Here is an 18,963-nt window from a genome sequence, read left to right as displayed (position 1 = left end):
TCAAAGATTGAATAAAAATGTGCTGTCAATTTACATTTGAATAAAAATGCATGTACTTAATATTATCCTATTGACATTTTGCTAGCAGAGAGTGAAATGGCTTGTTGATCTGATTTTCTACTTTAGGGAATGTAATTAGTTCTAATTTAGAAAATACTAAGTGTTAAACTGTAGCTAATAAACTAAGTTTGTGATCTACTTTAATAAAATACAAACTAGAATGAGGGTTGCTGGATTTGGGTCAGCATGTAAATATGCTTTAAATTAGGAGGAATGTGTTTCAATAGGAGCAAATTATAGTCTCTACAGAAGGCTTTTTCTTTCTTTAGTATTCATGTAGTACATAATAGGCTTGTATTTTTCTGCATCAAAGGTGATTTAGCTAGAGGTCTGTTAGCCACTTATATGCAACACTATTGCCCTCTACCGGTACTTTGACTCGAATTTGATTTGTTGCTGTGTTACATGGTACTTGCCAAATGATAATGGATGATTCAAAATGTAATTATTGTAAAAATAAAATTGAAATATAGTAGTTTCATGGAAAGGGAGCCCTACAGATAAGACAGGAATGTCAAAGAATACAGAGGCTGTATTTTTCAATTCTAAATACATTCATTCTCAATTCAGAAGCATGCAGGGGAATACACGTGCATTCTAATTTTGAGTTAGTTATTTAATCTAAATGTGTTCCACCACTCATTCAACTGGAAAACTACTGACTCGTCAGAATATTTATTTCAATTATTAAATGTAATTTAGTTAGGTATTTATTACTTATACATGTAGCATGCTTATCTGCATACATACAAAGTATAAATGGTTAGACCGAGTCTTTGGTGTCCATCAGTATCTGGAAGATGATATACATAGGGGCTATGATGTAAAATGAGATCTAAGAATTCTGAACTCTGAGGAAAAACTGAAAGATGTTGGCTAGCCTATGCAAGAGAAGTTCAGAGGGAGGATGCTGGCAGTCTGCTAGCATGTACATAAAAGGCTATTGCAAAGAAGGAGGAAATAATCCATTTTCCATGGCCAACATGAATAGGATAAAGAACAGTAGGCTTAGACTGCTGCAAGCAGATGTGGGCAAAGGTTTGGGAAAACTTTCTAATGGTAAGGCTAGTGAAACATTGAAATAAAGTGCTTAAGGCATTTGTCAAGTTTTAAGAGCATGTTGCTCTATTTCTGTCAGGGCTGCTATGTATGACTGTATTTTGGAGTGTGAATGCTGGATGTTGTCTCATTGGCATCTTTTCTTCTGGGCCATGTATGCCAGTGTGACTCCCAAACCATACTCCAGCTGAAAGACACTTGCTTAGTACTTGTTTCAATAGGCTGAAAGTCTTCATAATTCCAATAATAATAGAGTCAGATTTGTTATAAAATCATGCCAATGGCTTTCAGAGGCCTTCAAATGAAGAGGCTAATCTGAGACTATTAGAGAAAATACGGACACCTCTCTCTTCATTGGCACCAGGCATTATTTGCCTGCTTATCCAGCAGGTGGATATGCAATCCTTACACCACCCAACTGCTGTGGCCTGCAGTCACAGTTACAGAAATGCCAGTAAGGTCAGGAGAACACCATTAAACACATGCAATGCGATACAGAGTTCTCCTTTGTCTTTCTGGCAAGATACCAATTTTTTATGTTACTGCAAAGGCATATGAGGTGTTTATGGATTTCTTCCTCTGTCAACGACAGTGAGAAATATAGAGATACTTCCCTAAATTAAAACTTCCTTAATCTCATTTTGGAAATCCCAGACACTTTCCACATGGTTACAAATTGTGCGGTGTCCAGTACCTTCCTTAACACGCATTTACACTCATCTTTATGCCTGAGTTAATGCTTACGTAGTTCAAAGAAGGCCCAAGTATGCTGACTATGCTTGTTTTCTTGTGCATGGGCTGATCAGCTGCATACTGATACATCAGTCCCTCTACACATTCATTCTGCAAGGCATTATTTTTTTGTGAGTGTGTGTGATTGGTGGATTTTTGTTGCAGGTTAACTGATAAACTATCAAACCATCAGCCCTCTTTTTCTACCCAAGCAGTGTTGCTGAGAAGAAATGAAGGACTTGTTCCAGACAACGTCTTAGATGGTCTAGAAATATTAGTTGTGCTGACTTGATACCCAGAATGATATGTGAAGTTAGCTGGTATAAGATAATTTTGAGGCAACAAGCTTTAAGTAATTTATGTGTAATTAAGCTATTCAATGAAGAACTTCCTTAGGAACTTTTGAAGGAGGAGTACTGTCAGTTCCTTTTATTCCCATGAATCTATTGTGCTTAATGTTGTTAGAACTATTTCATTTAATGGAGAATTCTAGTATCCTTCAAAGCCATGGAGGATTTTCTCTTTTCTTAGGGGAACTGCGTTCTCTACTGTGTGAACAGCTGATGGTCATTACAGGCAAAAAGAGAAAGCAGTTCTATCGTCTGTACGGACTGAAAAAGAAGGTAGCAAATTCACAGTCTCTTCCCACCAGTTGTCATTTATAAACTTTTATTTTCTTCCAAAAGCAAACTTGCAAAAATGCCTTACGACAGCAAGGGAGATCGAAGAGGAAAAATAGGATGCCTTTTGCTTGGCAGAGTTCATAAAGTATTTGAATAAAAGCAAAATTAATGCCATTTAAATACCTATGTTTCACTCTAATCTTTATTTTTCTTTTTTCTTTTGGGTTCATGAAAAAATGTTCATCAGGCTCAGGTAAGAGTTTCTAAAATAGAGAGATAACCTTAACATGTACTTCATGTTTGTTCTCCACTGTTTATGTTGTCTGGTTTTTTCTTGTAATGTATGGTTGATAAAATATATGGAACACTGTATAAATTATTATATGACATATTTCAAATTTTTATTCAAATCTAAACATAATGGCAATGCCAGTATGCAAATATATTAGAGTGATTTTATGTATCCATAATGAAAAATAAAGTGAACCTATACTGGTATAGCTTACCTTGTGCTCAGATCTCTTCAGAAATGCAAAAACCCCACAGCTAATGACAGTGGGATGGAATAGTTGAGGATAGATGTGAAGGATAGAAAAAAAGTATTGACAGAGCTTTAGCATCATTTTTCTAAAAGATGTTCTCATGAGCTAGCCTAGTTACAGATTTTATGTTAGTGGTGTGGAAAAGGCATAGCATGAGCTTAGGGGCAGAGAAAACCAGGGACTCTGTCATTAGATGTCTTAGCTTCAGAATTTTGTTATTTCTGTAGTTTTCTATCAGCTATTTTATCTGTATTATTACTACAGCTCCTTAATCAGCAAGTTTACATTTGTTATTCTTACTAAAAAAGAGCCTTTTCTGCATGATCACTGTTGCATGTTTATCTCGTGTGCAACAAAACTGACTCTCAATGTGGAATCTAGGTGTATGAGGTAGTTCCCTGCCACAGTGACTGCAGCCAGTACGTATGGGTTACTGAGCCATGGAGTGTCTGCAAGGTGACCAATGTGGACTTAAAAGAGAACTGTGGAGAAGGAGTTCAAACAAGGAAAGTCAGGTAAAACAGTACTGCTTCTTCTTCACTTTAGAAAAATGTTGTTTATTGAACCTGATCTAGGCATCTTCTATGCTTGCTGTTCATCCTAGAGCTATAAGCAAATGAATTAATTAAAATTAACCATACATGGTATTGTTCAACAGCAAGTAAAGCAGCACATGGAGTTTGGATTGGTTTGGGTTTGTTTAATGGCTAACAACAAAATCACACACGATTTATAAATCTTACTAATAAACCATAATGTGAATTCAGTTTGAAGGTCCAAAATGAGAGCCTTATACAGTGAACTGCTACATGCTCTCTTTTCCCTGCCAGAAGTGCTTATAAACTGGCACATTTACACAATTTTGTTCACAATAGCACTGTTTTCTCAGTGTAACCATTTACTTCAAGAAGATGAAAGTCTTAATCCTTGCTTGACCAAGTTAGAAACACGATATTTATCTAGTCTCACACAGTAGCACATAAACAAATTCTCATAAGAATACTCTTTAAAAACCCTCCCGTATGAAAAATCAAAATTAATCAGTGTTTATGTTGAAAGACAGACTTTAACACTACCATCAGAGATAAAGAAAGAAAGTGTTTCAGCCCTTTTGGACTAAAACCTTGTAACTTTTCATTTATTATCACATAATGCCATTAAAGTACTAACTCCATATGCTCCTACTGTGTCTCTTGTGTTTGTTTATCTTAGAACAGAGATAGTGTTTAAAAAATTAGTTTAATTTGGTAGTATATGATAGCTATAAAAAAATAATGTGGTCAAATGGTTGGTCTTCTGCTAACAGGTGGAAGGGATAAGTTAATAGTAGATGCCACTGCACTGGAAATACTGTGAAGACTGTCATCTTCAGCTCTATAAAACTAAGCATATTCATTTCTCAATTAGGCCTTCATCTGCTAATTTAATATAACAGTAGTTAAAAAACTTCCATGTAGATTAGGGATCAGTGCTAACAATATAAAATTTTAAAACTTTTAGTAGTTCTAGATTTAAAATTATTAGTTGAAGCATGCACAAAATATGTCTAAACTATAGCTGATTTGCTATAGTTTCTGGTTTCTATAGCTTCTGGCTTAGAGGTAAGCTAATGTCAAGTAAATCACCTGCCCAGAAACTGTCAGCCAGTTACTGATAGGTACTGTCTCAATTCTGTGTATTTCTTTGTATGCCTGTCAACTGTAAAAAAGAGGATTATTTTTGTCTTTTCAGCTTTTCTTGGATACTTATAGATCAATACTTAGTTCTGTTACTTCAATTACTTCATGATTGTATGTGCTGACAAAATGTTAAAATGTTTCAGAATACTATGGAACAGTTGCTGTACGTAATCCACGGCAAATGCAGTTTATGTGCAGTTCTTTTTTCCAGGTGCATGCTAAACACTGCGGATGGTCCTTCTGACACTGTAGAGGACTATCTCTGTGATCCTGAAGAGATGCCACTTGGTGCTAGAAAATGCACACTACCGTGTCCTGAGGACTGTGTTATGTCTGAATGGGGATCATGGTCTCAATGTTCTTTGGTAAGAAGTATAGCGAAATGTAACATTTAAAAATCTGTATATGAAGTATTGTGCAAAGATGCTGAGTTGAGTAGTGATTACACACATAAATATCTGTATTTACTATCAGCTTTAGTGTCATTGATAGATGGTTGCAAATAAAGTGTGCCAGTATTTTCCCTTAAGTGCAAGTGTTCCAAAACACAAACTATAGTGTCCCCAGTGGTCATTCTTAAGTATGGGGTAGGTTCTATGTGGTGGAATAGCTTTGGCAGTGGCTTGTGAGTCTGTCTTTGAGCCTAGCTGTCAGGCTCTTCATAGCAGTGCAGTCACTGTACTGAAAATGGCACTATCCTATTACAAGCAAAATCTGTAGATCAAGACTGGGCATAGAAAGATCACTTTGGGTCTTCTCTCCCCTTCCTGCCAGCAAATTCAAAAAGAAGTGTCAAAAAACCTGCAAACCAAACATAAAAACGTGTTTCAGGACCTCTGAGTATTTGGGCTCCAATGCGCTACATTATAGCATTTGGAAAGTGAGCATCTCAATATCTAGTTTATGAGTGAAATGGTTCCAAAGCACTAGTACTGAAATATGAACTAGTTAGAAAAGTACCAAGGTGTTACTAAGTTAAGAGATGCTTCACCCTGGGTGGTACCAGGATGAAAGAGCAGACTAAATTCTCTCTGAAATAACAGTGAAGTAGTTTCTCTTACACAACAGCATGAGCCCATTATAATATATGTTTTGTGAATGGATTACTTAAAAGGCAGCTGTAATGTTGCATGAAAAGTTTTTAGGATGCCAAAATACCTAAGCTGTTTCCAACCTCCCTTTCAAGCCATGCAATGGAAGCAGTGTCCGTGAAAGGTCAGCTGAATCCCTGAGACAACCAAATGATGGAAAGTCTTCTCCTGCTGCCACCGAGACAGAAATCTGCACTTTGAACAAAAACTGTTACCACTATGACTACAATGTGACAGGTATTTATGGCGTTATGCTCTAGTGACAGCCTGGGACTATGGCTTACAGGCTTACTTGTCCATTCACTTGCAGGACAGATTTTTCAGCTGTCTGTTATTATCTGGAGGAAGCTGTGGAGCTTATACTGAAAAGTGGTTCAGGCTATTTGATCCAGATAAAATATTACTGGTGGCTTTGCAACTTGGGTGAAGTGTGCATGCTATAACTCCAGGAAATTTATTTCTCCTATAATTTTGTGATTTGCTCAAATTCCATGCAGATGAAACCAAATACAAACTTTTTTAGGAAGGCATCATGCCACTGTTTGCAGTAAAAGTGGATGTTTCAAAAAATGTGTAGCAGCTGGGCTCCATGAGCTTTTGTGTTTGTAAAAGTTGCTTGTGAGGATTATTTAAGACCATAAGAATTAGAATTAGGTAGGAGACTGGATCATTATGAGTTTTATCTAAAATGTCTGCTACACTAATGAACTCCTTATTTCCAGACTGGAGCACATGTCAGCTCAGCGAGAAGGCTGTGTGTGGTAACGGTATCAAAACACGGATGCTGGATTGTGTGCGCAGTGATGGCAAATCAGTTGACCTAAAGTACTGTGAAGAGGTGAGTGGGTACCTGTTAGTAAGCTCCCTTCTAATGGTGCTAATTAATGTTGAGCCAGCTGAGCTATATGGCATGTAACCCATCTTTGCCAGATGTTTTACACTATTCATGGATTGTTAAGTTCCTCTGAAATGAACTGTGCTATCAACAGGGATTTTTATACAATTTCGTTTGGTTACTTCTAAGTGCCTCCATGAACATATGCTAATTATTATGTCCTGAAGGAAAAGACACAATAATTAATAAAGTAGAATAAAGGTAATAAATCTTAATCAGAACACTAATCATCATTCTAATTTGATACAATTTCTGCATGGAGCCTTGGACAGCTGCCAGTATCAATCATTTATTCAATGCATTAGAAAATACTTCTCACATGCCATTCTGCAGCAGGGCTGAATGCTAACAACTTCTATCCAGCTGTGCAATGGAAGATACCCAAGCTAGCGTGAAAAAATGTGCAGCATGAATGCAATATTAAATAGGAACCTATATGGAGAACTAACTATTAGACAGGGGCCCTTAAATTTCGAAGGAGCCATTTGGCAAATGTTTAAACTAATTTAAGATTTGACAGCTCCAGTTTTCTGACACTCTGTTGGTTTTAATGTTTTCAGTTGCATGGAGACAGTAATGTGAAGGAAAATGGAAAGACAATGCAAGTGCTATGTTAAGGGCAATCCTACATATGTTTCTGATAGAAACTGAGCTCCTTTCAGCTTCCATTCCCTTGCCACCTTGACATCAGAAACAAAATCATTTGCAGTGGGGGACTAAGGCTGAGTGAGCTCCGCAACAGCTTTGGTACTAACACACCTTTTTCGTTGAATATTCCTGGCTAGTAGCTGCTTTCCTGGTTTCAGGACAAGTGGAGGGAGTCAGGAACTCATCATGTACTTTGGACTATAGTTTTGTAATGGTCTATCTGACCTACTTGGGCTTCTCCAATCCTCTCCGACATTCTGGACTCCTGAATCCACAAGTTCTTAGCAAAGGCAGGCACCCTACTTTTGTCCCAAGTTCCTCCTTCACACATAGCTTTTGGGTTTAGAGTGAAGCCTCCTAACTTGATCATTTATGTCCCAGGAAAAACTCAGGATCTGGCTACCTACCAGCAAGCTTCTCTGAAGTTAATAGGGGAATGTATTCATGCATTCTGTTAATGTCTTAATGCATTAAAAGAAAAAAAAGAGGCTCTCTCGGGTTGTTTGTAATACACTGCAATATTGATTAATTCATACCAAGACATGATTTAAGACATTCATCCACATGAATATTTCAATAGAAAAAAAATGTTTTATTTAATTCCAAGGGGGAAAAAGTTCTTTTACCATAAAACCAAGAAATTATTCCTGTTGTTAACCAAAGATTTTGAGCAGCATTTAGGACAAATGATTACATTGTACATTGAAATCTCATTGAAGAAAACCTCTGGACCTTTCCTGCTTTTAAGAAATTAAAGTTTATTACTCAGAGAAATAATTAGGGCAACAAAATAATATCTCAAAAGCTACTTGCCGTAAATGACTGGCCAACAGATGTCACTGAAGTGGGGTCCTGGCTTTATCAGCAACCACTGTGACACTGTCTTATTTGCTGTTTTTATTTGCTAGATCATACAGAGATACACTGTCCTGTGGAAAGCTCTGATCCACTCCCCAGTCATACTCTTAAGACCATTTGTTGAATTAAGAAGTGGTACAATGAGGTCAAAAGCTGATCCAATAACTGTGGGGAGTAAAACCTGTTAACCTGATTAACAAGAAAGCCAAGCTCTTCAGATTTTACCAGACCCTGCACTCTAAAGATGTAAAAGCCAACTCTGTGACCTTCCGGGTCATGAGAGGAGAGCATCCAAGAAATCATCAAAATGTGAATACATACTATTCACTTCTTACTAATTTAATCACAGTTAATCCTTCATAGTATTTGGTTTGGTTTTTTCCTGTCTTTTGCATTATAAGGGTAGTCTAGAAAGATTAAGGGAATTTCAAAATAAGGTGCATGTGGTTAGAAAAGTTGATGCAAAGAGAAAGATGGAATAATTTTGTAATAACTTAGCTAATGGAATATCCCTTGGCTTGTCATAAAATTTTATCCTAGATGTGTGAATAAAACAAAAGTTTTGTTAAACTTACATGTAGTTACATTTACAGAACTATGATTCTTGCCATTATATGCAAAGAAGAGAGATCAGAATAGCTAAACGTATCCTGATCCCTAAGAAATTAAGATGCCTGATGGCAATGTTTGCATTCCTATACAATATGTGGTTCAATAAAATAATAAAAGCCATATATTAAAAAAAACCCCAACCCTTCATGCTCTTTTAAGTATCCCATCTCCAAGTGTGAGCATAAGCATGGTTACATACTAACATTTCTTCCAAGCTCCTATGTTCTGGTTTCCTAATGCACTCATATGATCTTGTGTTTGTTTCAGTCAATCAGCTAAAGAAGGTAGCCAGTCATCCTGATTACTGCCAGGATAAATCAATTTCTAGAGCTTATTTCCAAGTCCTCGTTATGTTAACATAGTTCCCTTCAAACTCTCAAGACACAGTAATACTGGATTACTTGGTCTCTAACTCTACAAAATTAGCACATCACAAGAACTTGGCTTGTTTTTTACTTTAGTATTTGAAAATCCTATCACCTAAAGCAAGCTGTTCCTGGTTATATTCACATTTATGGGCTTATTTTTATGAGTTTATCTTTAATTAAGATGAGAAAAGCCTGGAAACCGGCAGTTTTGTCTGCATTATGAAGCAAACTTTTCTGTTCTAATGGCAAATAGTCCGCTTGGCAGATTACATGATTAACCTCCAGCAGAGGTTAATCTGCAGTGCCAAACATTCCTGTAAACAAATACAAATACTTTTTGTGGATCACAGGGTTTGTAGAGCATGCTGGCCTGGCAGCCTGCTGCCCTTGCCGTGTGTGACCAGGAGTACATCTGTAGCTTTCAGTATGACTCCTCCAGTACTTGCCATTCTTGAATCAGAAACCACAAGTCATCCAGAACAGAGACTCTTCCAGAACAGATGCTTAAGAGAGCTACTGAACACTTTTCCAAATGTTTTCTAAGTTCTTCAAGATGAATTGTGATTCATCAGTGGAAGGAAGGAGAAGGATGAGAAAAAGATACGTGAGAATACTGGCAGCCTGACAGTTGTTCCTCCAGTTTATTTCAGCAGCGCTTCAATATGTAAGACACGCAAATGGCAGATCGCTGTGGGTAGGCTGGCCTTCAGCTTTCTCCTCTTCACCTTTATATGTCTCTTGGGCTTCTCCTTCTCTAGATACCAAAGTCCAGCTGAGAAGGCCAGTCTTGAAAGAGAATAGTCATGTTCCTATAACTGACTTTAAAGCTTTTGCTCAGAAGATTTGACCCAAATATAGACTTCAAAGACAGTTCTCTAGTTTACCCAATTATCCAAATTCCAGATTATCCGAAGGTTTCAGGTGTTGCCTGTGTGCAACAGCTGCATAATCATTATACTGTACCACAGAGAAAAGCCAAGAACTCATTCTTTGATGTGTAAAACAGAACAGAGGTCAAAAACCTCATTTGTCTCAATAAGTGGTACTGCAAATGCAAATTTAAAATTTGGTGAGTCTATCAGGGTTAGACATTTCCAGTACTTGTGGTAGTTTATTTATGGAGGACATGTTAATATTGTGCCTGATTATTGCTCTGTGCTTGCATTTAGTAGGAAATAGTGTTTTTATTTCCTTTTTAAAGTCTTAACTGTTGGGTTTATGTCATTAAGCTTTCCAGTCATTAAAATTAATAGGTTTTAAAATGTCTAGTTTGCTTTTTTTTTTTTTTTTTTTATTATGTGAGGGTTTTATGTACTTAAAGATGTTCACAGCCTCCTGGGATTCTGAAAGGCCTCAATGATGATCAAGGTCCATTGGTGAGGGCTAGTGAAGAATGGTCTTTTATGCTGGGAAACTCTTCATATTGTCATGATTGATTTTCTTTCACATTTTATATCATGCACACTGTAATCAGCCTATCCTTTTAACTCATTCTGAAGGTGTGCAGGCTGCAGAGATTATTGCTCTCATGCTAATACTTCTTTTGCCATCAGTTATATTCCATCTTGCATCATATATTCTTATGTGTGTTAGTGAGAATATCTCTATCCTTCCTTGGATGGGGAAAATCTAGACCACAGGATTTTATAAGAACATAGAAATGGCTTTACAGGATCAGACCAAAGGACCATCTAACCACTGTACTGTCTCCAAGCATGGCCATAAATACTCTTCCTTCCCTGTGGGTGTTTCATCATTTGTTAGTGTTAGGCTGACTCCTGCCAAGAGAAGAGCTCAATAAAGAGTGTAATTATGGGAAACATGCGAGTGGCTATTTTCTGTGTCCCCTTCTCTCATACTCCTTCAGCATATGCAGCTGTTACTTTAAGAATGTTAGAGAATTCTGATTTTGCAAAGCTTCTCAGAAAAACATGCGAAGTGATATTTTTTAAAAAACAGATCAATGTCTTGTCAATATTTTTGCATACAGTAGAATGGGTAGCATAATATATACAAAATAAACTTACACACCACATTAGTAAAAACACAAAAGGCTTAAGCATATGCCTGAAGAAGAATAAGAAGAACAGACATACACAGGCTTCCATCTACTCCTCTCTCAGCCTCACCTGTTTTCATCTCTTGGGCTGCATTTGCCCTATGTGGATTCTGTGTGTTTAAACCTTCAGATTTATCTTCCATTAACTTGTTCGATCTCTCTTGAACTCCTGTAAACTTTTAGCATCTGCAGCATCTTCTGACAAATAAACTGACAGTGCATGTTCATCCTCCTCCTTTTATTAGCTTTGAACCTGGCTCCTAGCATCACTTGAACTTAGCCATTAATAGCTGCTGATAGTTCAGAATTTTTATATTCCTATTTCAAAACACATTATTGATACTTCATATTGATACTTAGCCCTTAACCTATTGTATAAAGTAATACTGTAGAGCTGAAACCCTCCATTTATAGGTTCTAATTTGGAAAATAATTTATTAAAATGGGATTTAAGCATGTATTTATAAGTCAGGATCTGCATTAGGTCTGTCTTGCTGTGAGATTTTTAGATGTCTTAATTGCTTTACTTTTTATTTAGTAATGACTTCATGCTTACTTAAAGCTTTAGTTGTCTCAGATTCTCCTTGTCCAAATGCATAGCCTGCACCAATGATGCAGACTGGGTGTTACCTGTTCACCACTGAGTATTTTCTTTTAGCTTGGATTGGAGAAGACGTGGCAAATGAATACATCCTGTGTGGTGGAATGTCCTGTGAACTGTCAGCTCTCTGACTGGTCCCCTTGGTCTGAATGCTCTCAAACATGTGGCCTTACAGGTCAGTGTGTACCTTTGGCATATTTTAAAGACTGGGTTGTTGGGGTTTTTTTTTTGTTCTTTAATAAAAGCAGTAATGCCTATTTTTACAGAACTAGAAAATGTAGCTAGCTGGTGAGAGTGATGGGGATTTAAATCAGCCTTAATTCATGGAAATAATAAGCTGCAGTGAGGCTATACTCACTGAAGACAATGAGAATTTGGCCCTGAGTAGTTTCAGTATTTTTAGCAGATGATGGCAACCTCACATGTAATCCTAGAAGCTGTAATTTTCCTATTAGGCAGGAATTTGGAAATAAATGCTGTTTTTCAGTAAGTAATAACCATCTAATACATCCAGTGACCACTCATGCAAATACAATAAAGTTGAGGAAGATTTTTGCTCATTGATGTTCTTTGGGGTTTTTTCTCCAGTACTTTTCAAGAAAATCCCTTTTCTCCTGTGACATCTCCATTGGAGCAGCTATGAATTTGAGGAAGATAAGGCTCTATTTGGCAAACACTTTTCTGTCTAGCTGTTGTGAACACAGCCGTCTGGGTGATGGATATAGTTCTGCTTATGCACTGTGGCTTGTGTAGCTTGCTGTCGGCAAAACATGCATGTCACAATCATTAAGGTGTTCAATTCCAAATGCATCAGATCAAAATGTGAAATTAAAGATTAATTGTTTTGGCCAGCTAACACTGGGTGTTATGTAGGTAAATCTATGTAATACCTTAATTTATTATAAGCCTCAGTTTGCAAATTCAAATATATACATCTTATTTCAGACTTGGTTCATATATTTATAATTACATATATAGATTAAAATGCCACAGCTGTGTTGGTGTTTTGGAAGCCTTTGTGAGGTGCCACCTCTAGAGCAGGCACTTTACCAATACTTCTAACACACAAAAAATTTTCTGGCTATATGAAATGACCTCTCCCTAATGAAGCGTAATGTCATAATGTCCACTGCAAGATGAAAGAAGCAAGAGTTGTCAAAAGAATAAAAATGTCTTCCTCATTCTGTTTATATAAGTATTTGAAACTGAACCTGTATCTCAGTGACACTGGGTAGCATGCTACTCCTGGATGAAGAGAAGATTAATGTTGGATAAGGCTATTGTATTGTAATTTTCGTTCAGCCTGAGTGAAGAATCCTCCATCTGCTGCAAAATCTGCATGTCACATTATCCAGGCAGACAGTGAGGAAGAGTTGCAAGCTGTTCCTGGTGCTGCAATCAGACAATAATGGGGTACATGATTCTGCATTAAACGGGAAGAACAGGGCATGTTGGTCTCTTCTAGCAGCAAATTCCGGATGAGAAGCCAGAATCACCAGTGAAGTGCCACAAAAACATTGTCACATTCAGAAAGAGTATTTTTCCTAGGTTTTTTAACTAGGAAGTTACTACTTTTGTTTGCTGTTACAGGAGTAATCTGAAATCCTTAATCAGATATCTGCCTGAATTTCTTGCAGTACAAAAAAATGCTAGAATTTAATGTGTCTGAATTGAAAAACATAAATTCATATAACAGACAAAAGCCAACAGATCTGCTTTACAGTCCAATTTTTCAAATGTGGAAAAAATTACTTTATTCAAACACAACACTTTTCACCAAAATAGAACTATCTTGAGGAATAAATCAGTCTAACTTAATAAATCAGTCCACTTTGTTGTTAGTTATATTGTTGTTTCTTATTTACAGGAAAAATGATCAGAAGAAGAACCATAAATCAGCCATTTCAGGGTGATGGGAGGCCTTGTCCTTCTCAGATGGAGCAATTCAAACCCTGTCCAGTAAAGCCGTGTTATCGATGGCAATACGGTCAATGGTCTGCATGCAGAGTAGAGGTAACTGAAGTTATGGAGTTTGTATATCTAGGCACATTTGTGATATGCTTCATTACACTGTAAAAAATTTGCTTCCGCCTTTTATACAAAACCTAAAGATTTATTCTCAGAGTTCATATTTCTCAACAAATACCACAATGTTCTACAGATATTCAAAGTATAAATGTAAACTTTAGTACCTTTGCCAATAATTAACATCTTTTTATTATACAAGAATATCTGGGGAAATACATTGGCACACTAGAAGATATCTTCACTTGAGATACTGCCATGGTTGCAATTCAAAGGCACAAATAGCTCCATACTTCAAGAAACAGTGGTAGCAGCCATAAGAATTTTATAGGTTTTTGTGTGTTTGTTTCAGAAGTAAAGAAAAATGCTGTAGGGTTGTTTTTCCCCCTACTGGAATGAAAAGTAAGTAAGCAAAAAAATAGCAGGCGACAGAGTGACATGTAGCACAAGATTAGGTCTAGTCTTTTGGCACTTCTGTCGGCATCCATGTGTGTCCTCCTTCCCCAGGATGCTCAGTGTGGAGAAGGAACACGAGTGAGGAACATTTCCTGTGTCGTTTTTGATGGATCCATTGAAGATGTTGGCAAAATAGTAGATGAGGAATTCTGTGGAGAAATAGAGCCTATTATAGATGGTAATAAGAAGATAATACTTGAGGAAACCTGCACTGTCCCTTGCCCAGGTAACAAAGCAATTCAAATGTTGCATTTTAAGATTGGTTGGGTATCATTACAGCTATCAGTGCCTAGCATTAGCCACAGGCAATTAAATCTTTTTCACATGCTTTATTGATTGGATTCATCCATCAAATGACCAACACAGTTACTTTCCAGTAGTAGCTCCATGACAATAAATCAATTAGAAAAAATACCAGGTTTTAAATTTTATAAGACATGTCTCAGTCACAGATTGTATCTAATAAGAATATATTTTTTCACAAAGTAATTTGAAATAAAATCTGTTTAGCTTTATAAGAAAGAGTGTTAGTTTACAGCTAAATATTTGTTGTAAGTGCTTAGATCACCTAACATCTTTATTAATGCTTTTAACAGTGGCTAAGAACTTGATGCCTTTTACACGTACCTAAGGAAGCTAAGCTAGGGTGTCTATTTTTTTGTTTAAAGGAGCTATTCCAAATGAAACTAATATTTTATCTCAGGAAATGTGACTGTTTCCAGCTGTTTAACTTGCTAGATGTGACATGCACTGTCATTGCCCGTGTAGACTGAATCCGAAGGAGCTGGTATAAGTGATCACGTCCACGACCCTCATACTGAGAAGAATTGAGAGACTATAACAGCTGTTTAATATCCAGTAAAGCCCCTCCAGTTCATTTCAAACACTTATTTGTAGAATTTGAAGTGTACTGCTGTTGCTCAGTAGTCATTAGCAATGTATCTTCAGAAGCAATGATTAACTCCTTCAGTTCTAATGTAGCTGTCATTCCATGCCAGTACTCTGGTTTTGTTCTCTTGCAATTCTCTTTCTCAGATTTTTTTTTTCCATTAAATTTCAGATTGGATTGAAGGTAATGTTGCCTCAATAAACAGAAAATAATAAAAAATTGAGAGACTTCCATCACTGCTTTGTGCACAACATTCCAATTGCTTGATTTTCACATATTTTTACTTATTAAATGAAAGTTGAAAGAATAAAAAGCTTGTAGTTATGTTTTCTTGTTAGTCAAATTTATAAAAGAAATACAGGTGCTCACTGCTCACTTGTAAAATGTTGCTGAGCAGGAACCTGTTCAACAATCTCACTGCCCTGTGGGGGTGTGCTAATGATACATTCCAACTAATGTTTCCAAAAATCACTACTTGTTTTCCTATTATGTATACATCAGTTCTTCAATTATTCATTTCTTCAGATGCTTTCCTAACATTGGCAAATAAAATTCCTCATTAATCAGGCATCTGGTCAACCCATAACTGATTATACCTGTCATCAATATAATACAAGGTAGCATGAATTTTTAATAGCTCTTTCACTCAAATAATGAGAACTACGAGGTTTATTTATGAGTCTGTGCACAGTCTAGTCCCATTTTCTACTGCAGTTTTAACAAAATGGTCTCTTTGTATTGTAGCTCAGATCTTCCTTAAATGTTCTTTAGCTGATCGTGCTAATTAGTGTCATTAGTATGATTTTATTTTTTAATTTCACACTAATGTGTGAAATTTATAGAATGTAAGATAGCATTCTATAAATCTCTATAACCCTATCAGGAAATAGCCAGAGCAGACATTTTAATCACCTTCCCATTTCACTTTATTGCAAAGAATATTCTAGCAGTTACATCTACTGTCTGTTTAGAGAAACTGCATGAGGATAAGCAACAATAAATCTCTTTAAAATTAGGCAATGTTTTCTCTTTCTAAGATCAGAGAAGAATTGTGAATGTGATATATAAATGTAGCGTAAGGCGTAACAGTGCAGAACACTCTAAGATTTACAAAAATTCAGCCACTGGGTGGCGTGTTACTCAGAAATTCATCAGAAAGTGATTTTATAGGAATGATACAGAAGGCTACTCTGCTTTAGAACAAATAGACTTTGTATAATATTTTTATTAGTTTTATTATATTCTACTGCACAGATATTAAGACAGTGTCAAATTACTATATTCTCTTAAGTATAAGTCACATTTAAAAAGAAGAATGAAAGGAACTATAAAGAGGGAAACTTAAACTGAAATTGGACATTTTTTTCTAAGACAAATTCAGTGTCAAAAATCCTTCACATATGATGATTGTTCATCTTAAAATGGCTATTTGACAGGGGACTGTTACTTGAGAGAGTGGTCGGAATGGAGCCTTTGTCAGCTAACCTGTGTTAATGGTGAGGATCTTGGCTTTGGAGGGATACAAGTCCGATCTCGGGCAGTGATCATTCAGGATTTAGAGAATCAACACCTCTGTCCAGAACAAGCTTTGGAAACAAGACCATGCAATGGTAAGCATCAAAATATACATAAAAGCCACTTCCTGTAAGAAAAAAATACAGAACAACAATAATTCTGTTCTCTTTCTGTTCATGATATCAAATTTAGGCAAATATGGATTTGATAGATGTAGAAATGCACTTAAATTTTTGTTTTCCAGATATCAAATATAAACAGAAAAACTTTCAAATGCTATCTATCATATATCAACACTCTAAACACAGTCTTTGGAAAATTGATGACCCTTTTTTAATAATGAAATTTTATTATATGGGAAAAAACCAATTGCCTTATCTGCTAACATTAATAAAAAGGAATCTTTAAGATCTACAAAAAGAAATTTAGATTCCTATCTACCCTTTGAATTGTTGTTAATCACATGTCAATGATATTTAAAAGTCTCAGTCATGCTTGCAGCTGGTACTGGACAAAGTGTCTAAGAAAAGTAATTTCCTGTACAGACATTTCTTGTTCATTTAGAGACAAGACAGATCAGGCAGAAAAGGAATTTTATATTTATAAGGGAGCTAAGGTGTAAAAGGACTTCATGATTTATCCCAGGCCATATGAGCGGTGTACAGCAGAGCTGAGACGTGAAGCCAGATGCAGCCCAGGCCACTTCACCAAGCCCTGGAGCACTGACTGAAGCTCAGTGTTACCATAAAGGAAACTGACTCTTAAATGAGTTTTGTGCAACAGATGGGCCACAACCATTATGAGGTTATTGGAAACATCTGTTTTGCCCATTAACTATGTTGGTCTTTCTCAATATGTACAACCACTACAGTTATTGTCCAAGACTTGTCTGGTCTATTCTGTACATATCCAGTAAGTGCAGGAGATCTTGGGACCTTCATGTATGCAGTGCACCTTTCTAAGTTGCTGGGTGGAGGAGGAAGGGGCCTACTTAGTTATAAAAGCAGTTAAACATAATGAGTATAGTCCTCCAATGAGTGTGGCTGCCACCAGTGGTAGGTTAAAATCTTGTCATCAAATTTCTTGAAAAGTGAATGTTCTTTGTGTAGATGGCCAGTGCTATGAATACAAGTGGATGGCTAGCCCATGGAAGGGCTCTTCTCGAACCGTGTGGTGCCAAAGGTCAGACGGTTTAAACGTCACAGGTAACTACTCTTCTTATATACACACAGAAGCCTGGAAAACAGGTGGATATAGTCTTTTCCCAACAAATGGAAATTATTTTTTTAAAAGAATCTGCTAAAAACACTTGTTATGATGTATGAATCAATGTGTTGTTGTCTTGAATCATCATGGTTTTGCATACTAAAGATGTAATTTCCAGAATTATGAAGCATGTGGTGCTAAAAGTAAATACAAATCTGCAGTGGACCTGGAATGTTTTACATTGGTTTTTGTTTGTTTGTTTGTTACCATAGACAACTTTGCATTTCTAAATTAAAGGTTTCAGATTTCAAGCCCTACAACAAATAGAACTTTTATGTATTAAAGTGCATTTCAGTGCCTATACAGAGGCAGAGAGAGATGTAAAGCTTGATAATATCGTGAATATATCATATATCTCTTTGAAATTACAAAATACAAAATTCTAGTAAATGTGCTAATATACGTTTATTTCTTTACTTCAATAACATAAACATATAGCAGGATACTTCAGTAAAAAGCTATGGGATGTAGTTACTTTTTGTGCAAACCAAAGCACAAAACACAATATGCTTTGTGTTTGCTCTGAGATTAATTCTTAACCTCAGAATTAAGAATGACTGAGGTCTCCAAAATCAATAAAATCTTCATACATATATGTATATATATACTAATTTATCAGAATTGGGGATTAATTTAAGCTACACGTTTTTTGTTTAAATAATTTTATATGAGCCCAAGTGATAGAAAAGAATCCCAGAGATTGTAAGCACATCCTCACTGCCAGCCACTGATTTATTTAAATGAAGATTACCTATTTTGATCCAGAAGCAACCCATATCTCTGATTACTGAGTTTCTTTGCTGCCTTATTGCTGAACATTTGGCTCTAACATAGTGTATTTGAATTCAGACATTATAAAACTTTTATTATGAGCCCTGTTGGTATTTTAAGGCCTTTATTTATTTACTTCCTTGCATAATATTGTTGTGCTGAATAGTTCTTTTTTACTTGAAGGTGTTGTTTCCCATGGGTGATGAGGCCACTC

General features: G+C 36.3%; 1 protein-coding gene across 1 annotated transcript in view; it reads left to right on the top strand.

The window, feature by feature from the left end:
- The window catches only part of THSD7A (thrombospondin, type I, domain containing 7A), a 130,264-nt gene that overhangs the window by 103,960 nt on the left and 7,341 nt on the right, over positions 1–18,963 (top strand). Inside the window, exons 16-25 of the mRNA XM_010014555.1 lie at positions 1,878–1,883; positions 3,398–3,531; positions 4,907–5,060; positions 5,882–6,023; positions 6,509–6,624; positions 11,885–12,002; positions 13,695–13,840; positions 14,360–14,534; positions 16,634–16,807; positions 17,822–17,917. Of these exons, the coding sequence (XP_010012857.1) occupies positions 1,878–1,883; positions 3,398–3,531; positions 4,907–5,060; positions 5,882–6,023; positions 6,509–6,624; positions 11,885–12,002; positions 13,695–13,840; positions 14,360–14,534; positions 16,634–16,807; positions 17,822–17,917 (1,261 nt within the window). The remainder of the gene's footprint in view (positions 1–1,877; positions 1,884–3,397; positions 3,532–4,906; positions 5,061–5,881; positions 6,024–6,508; positions 6,625–11,884; positions 12,003–13,694; positions 13,841–14,359; positions 14,535–16,633; positions 16,808–17,821; positions 17,918–18,963) is intronic.

Source organism: Nestor notabilis, unplaced genomic scaffold, assembly GCF_000696875.1.
Source record: "Nestor notabilis isolate BGI_N333 unplaced genomic scaffold, ASM69687v1 scaffold515, whole genome shotgun sequence".
NCBI lineage: Eukaryota > Metazoa > Chordata > Aves > Psittaciformes > Psittacidae > Nestor > Nestor notabilis.
This window is presented reverse-complemented; position numbering and strand designations above follow the sequence as displayed.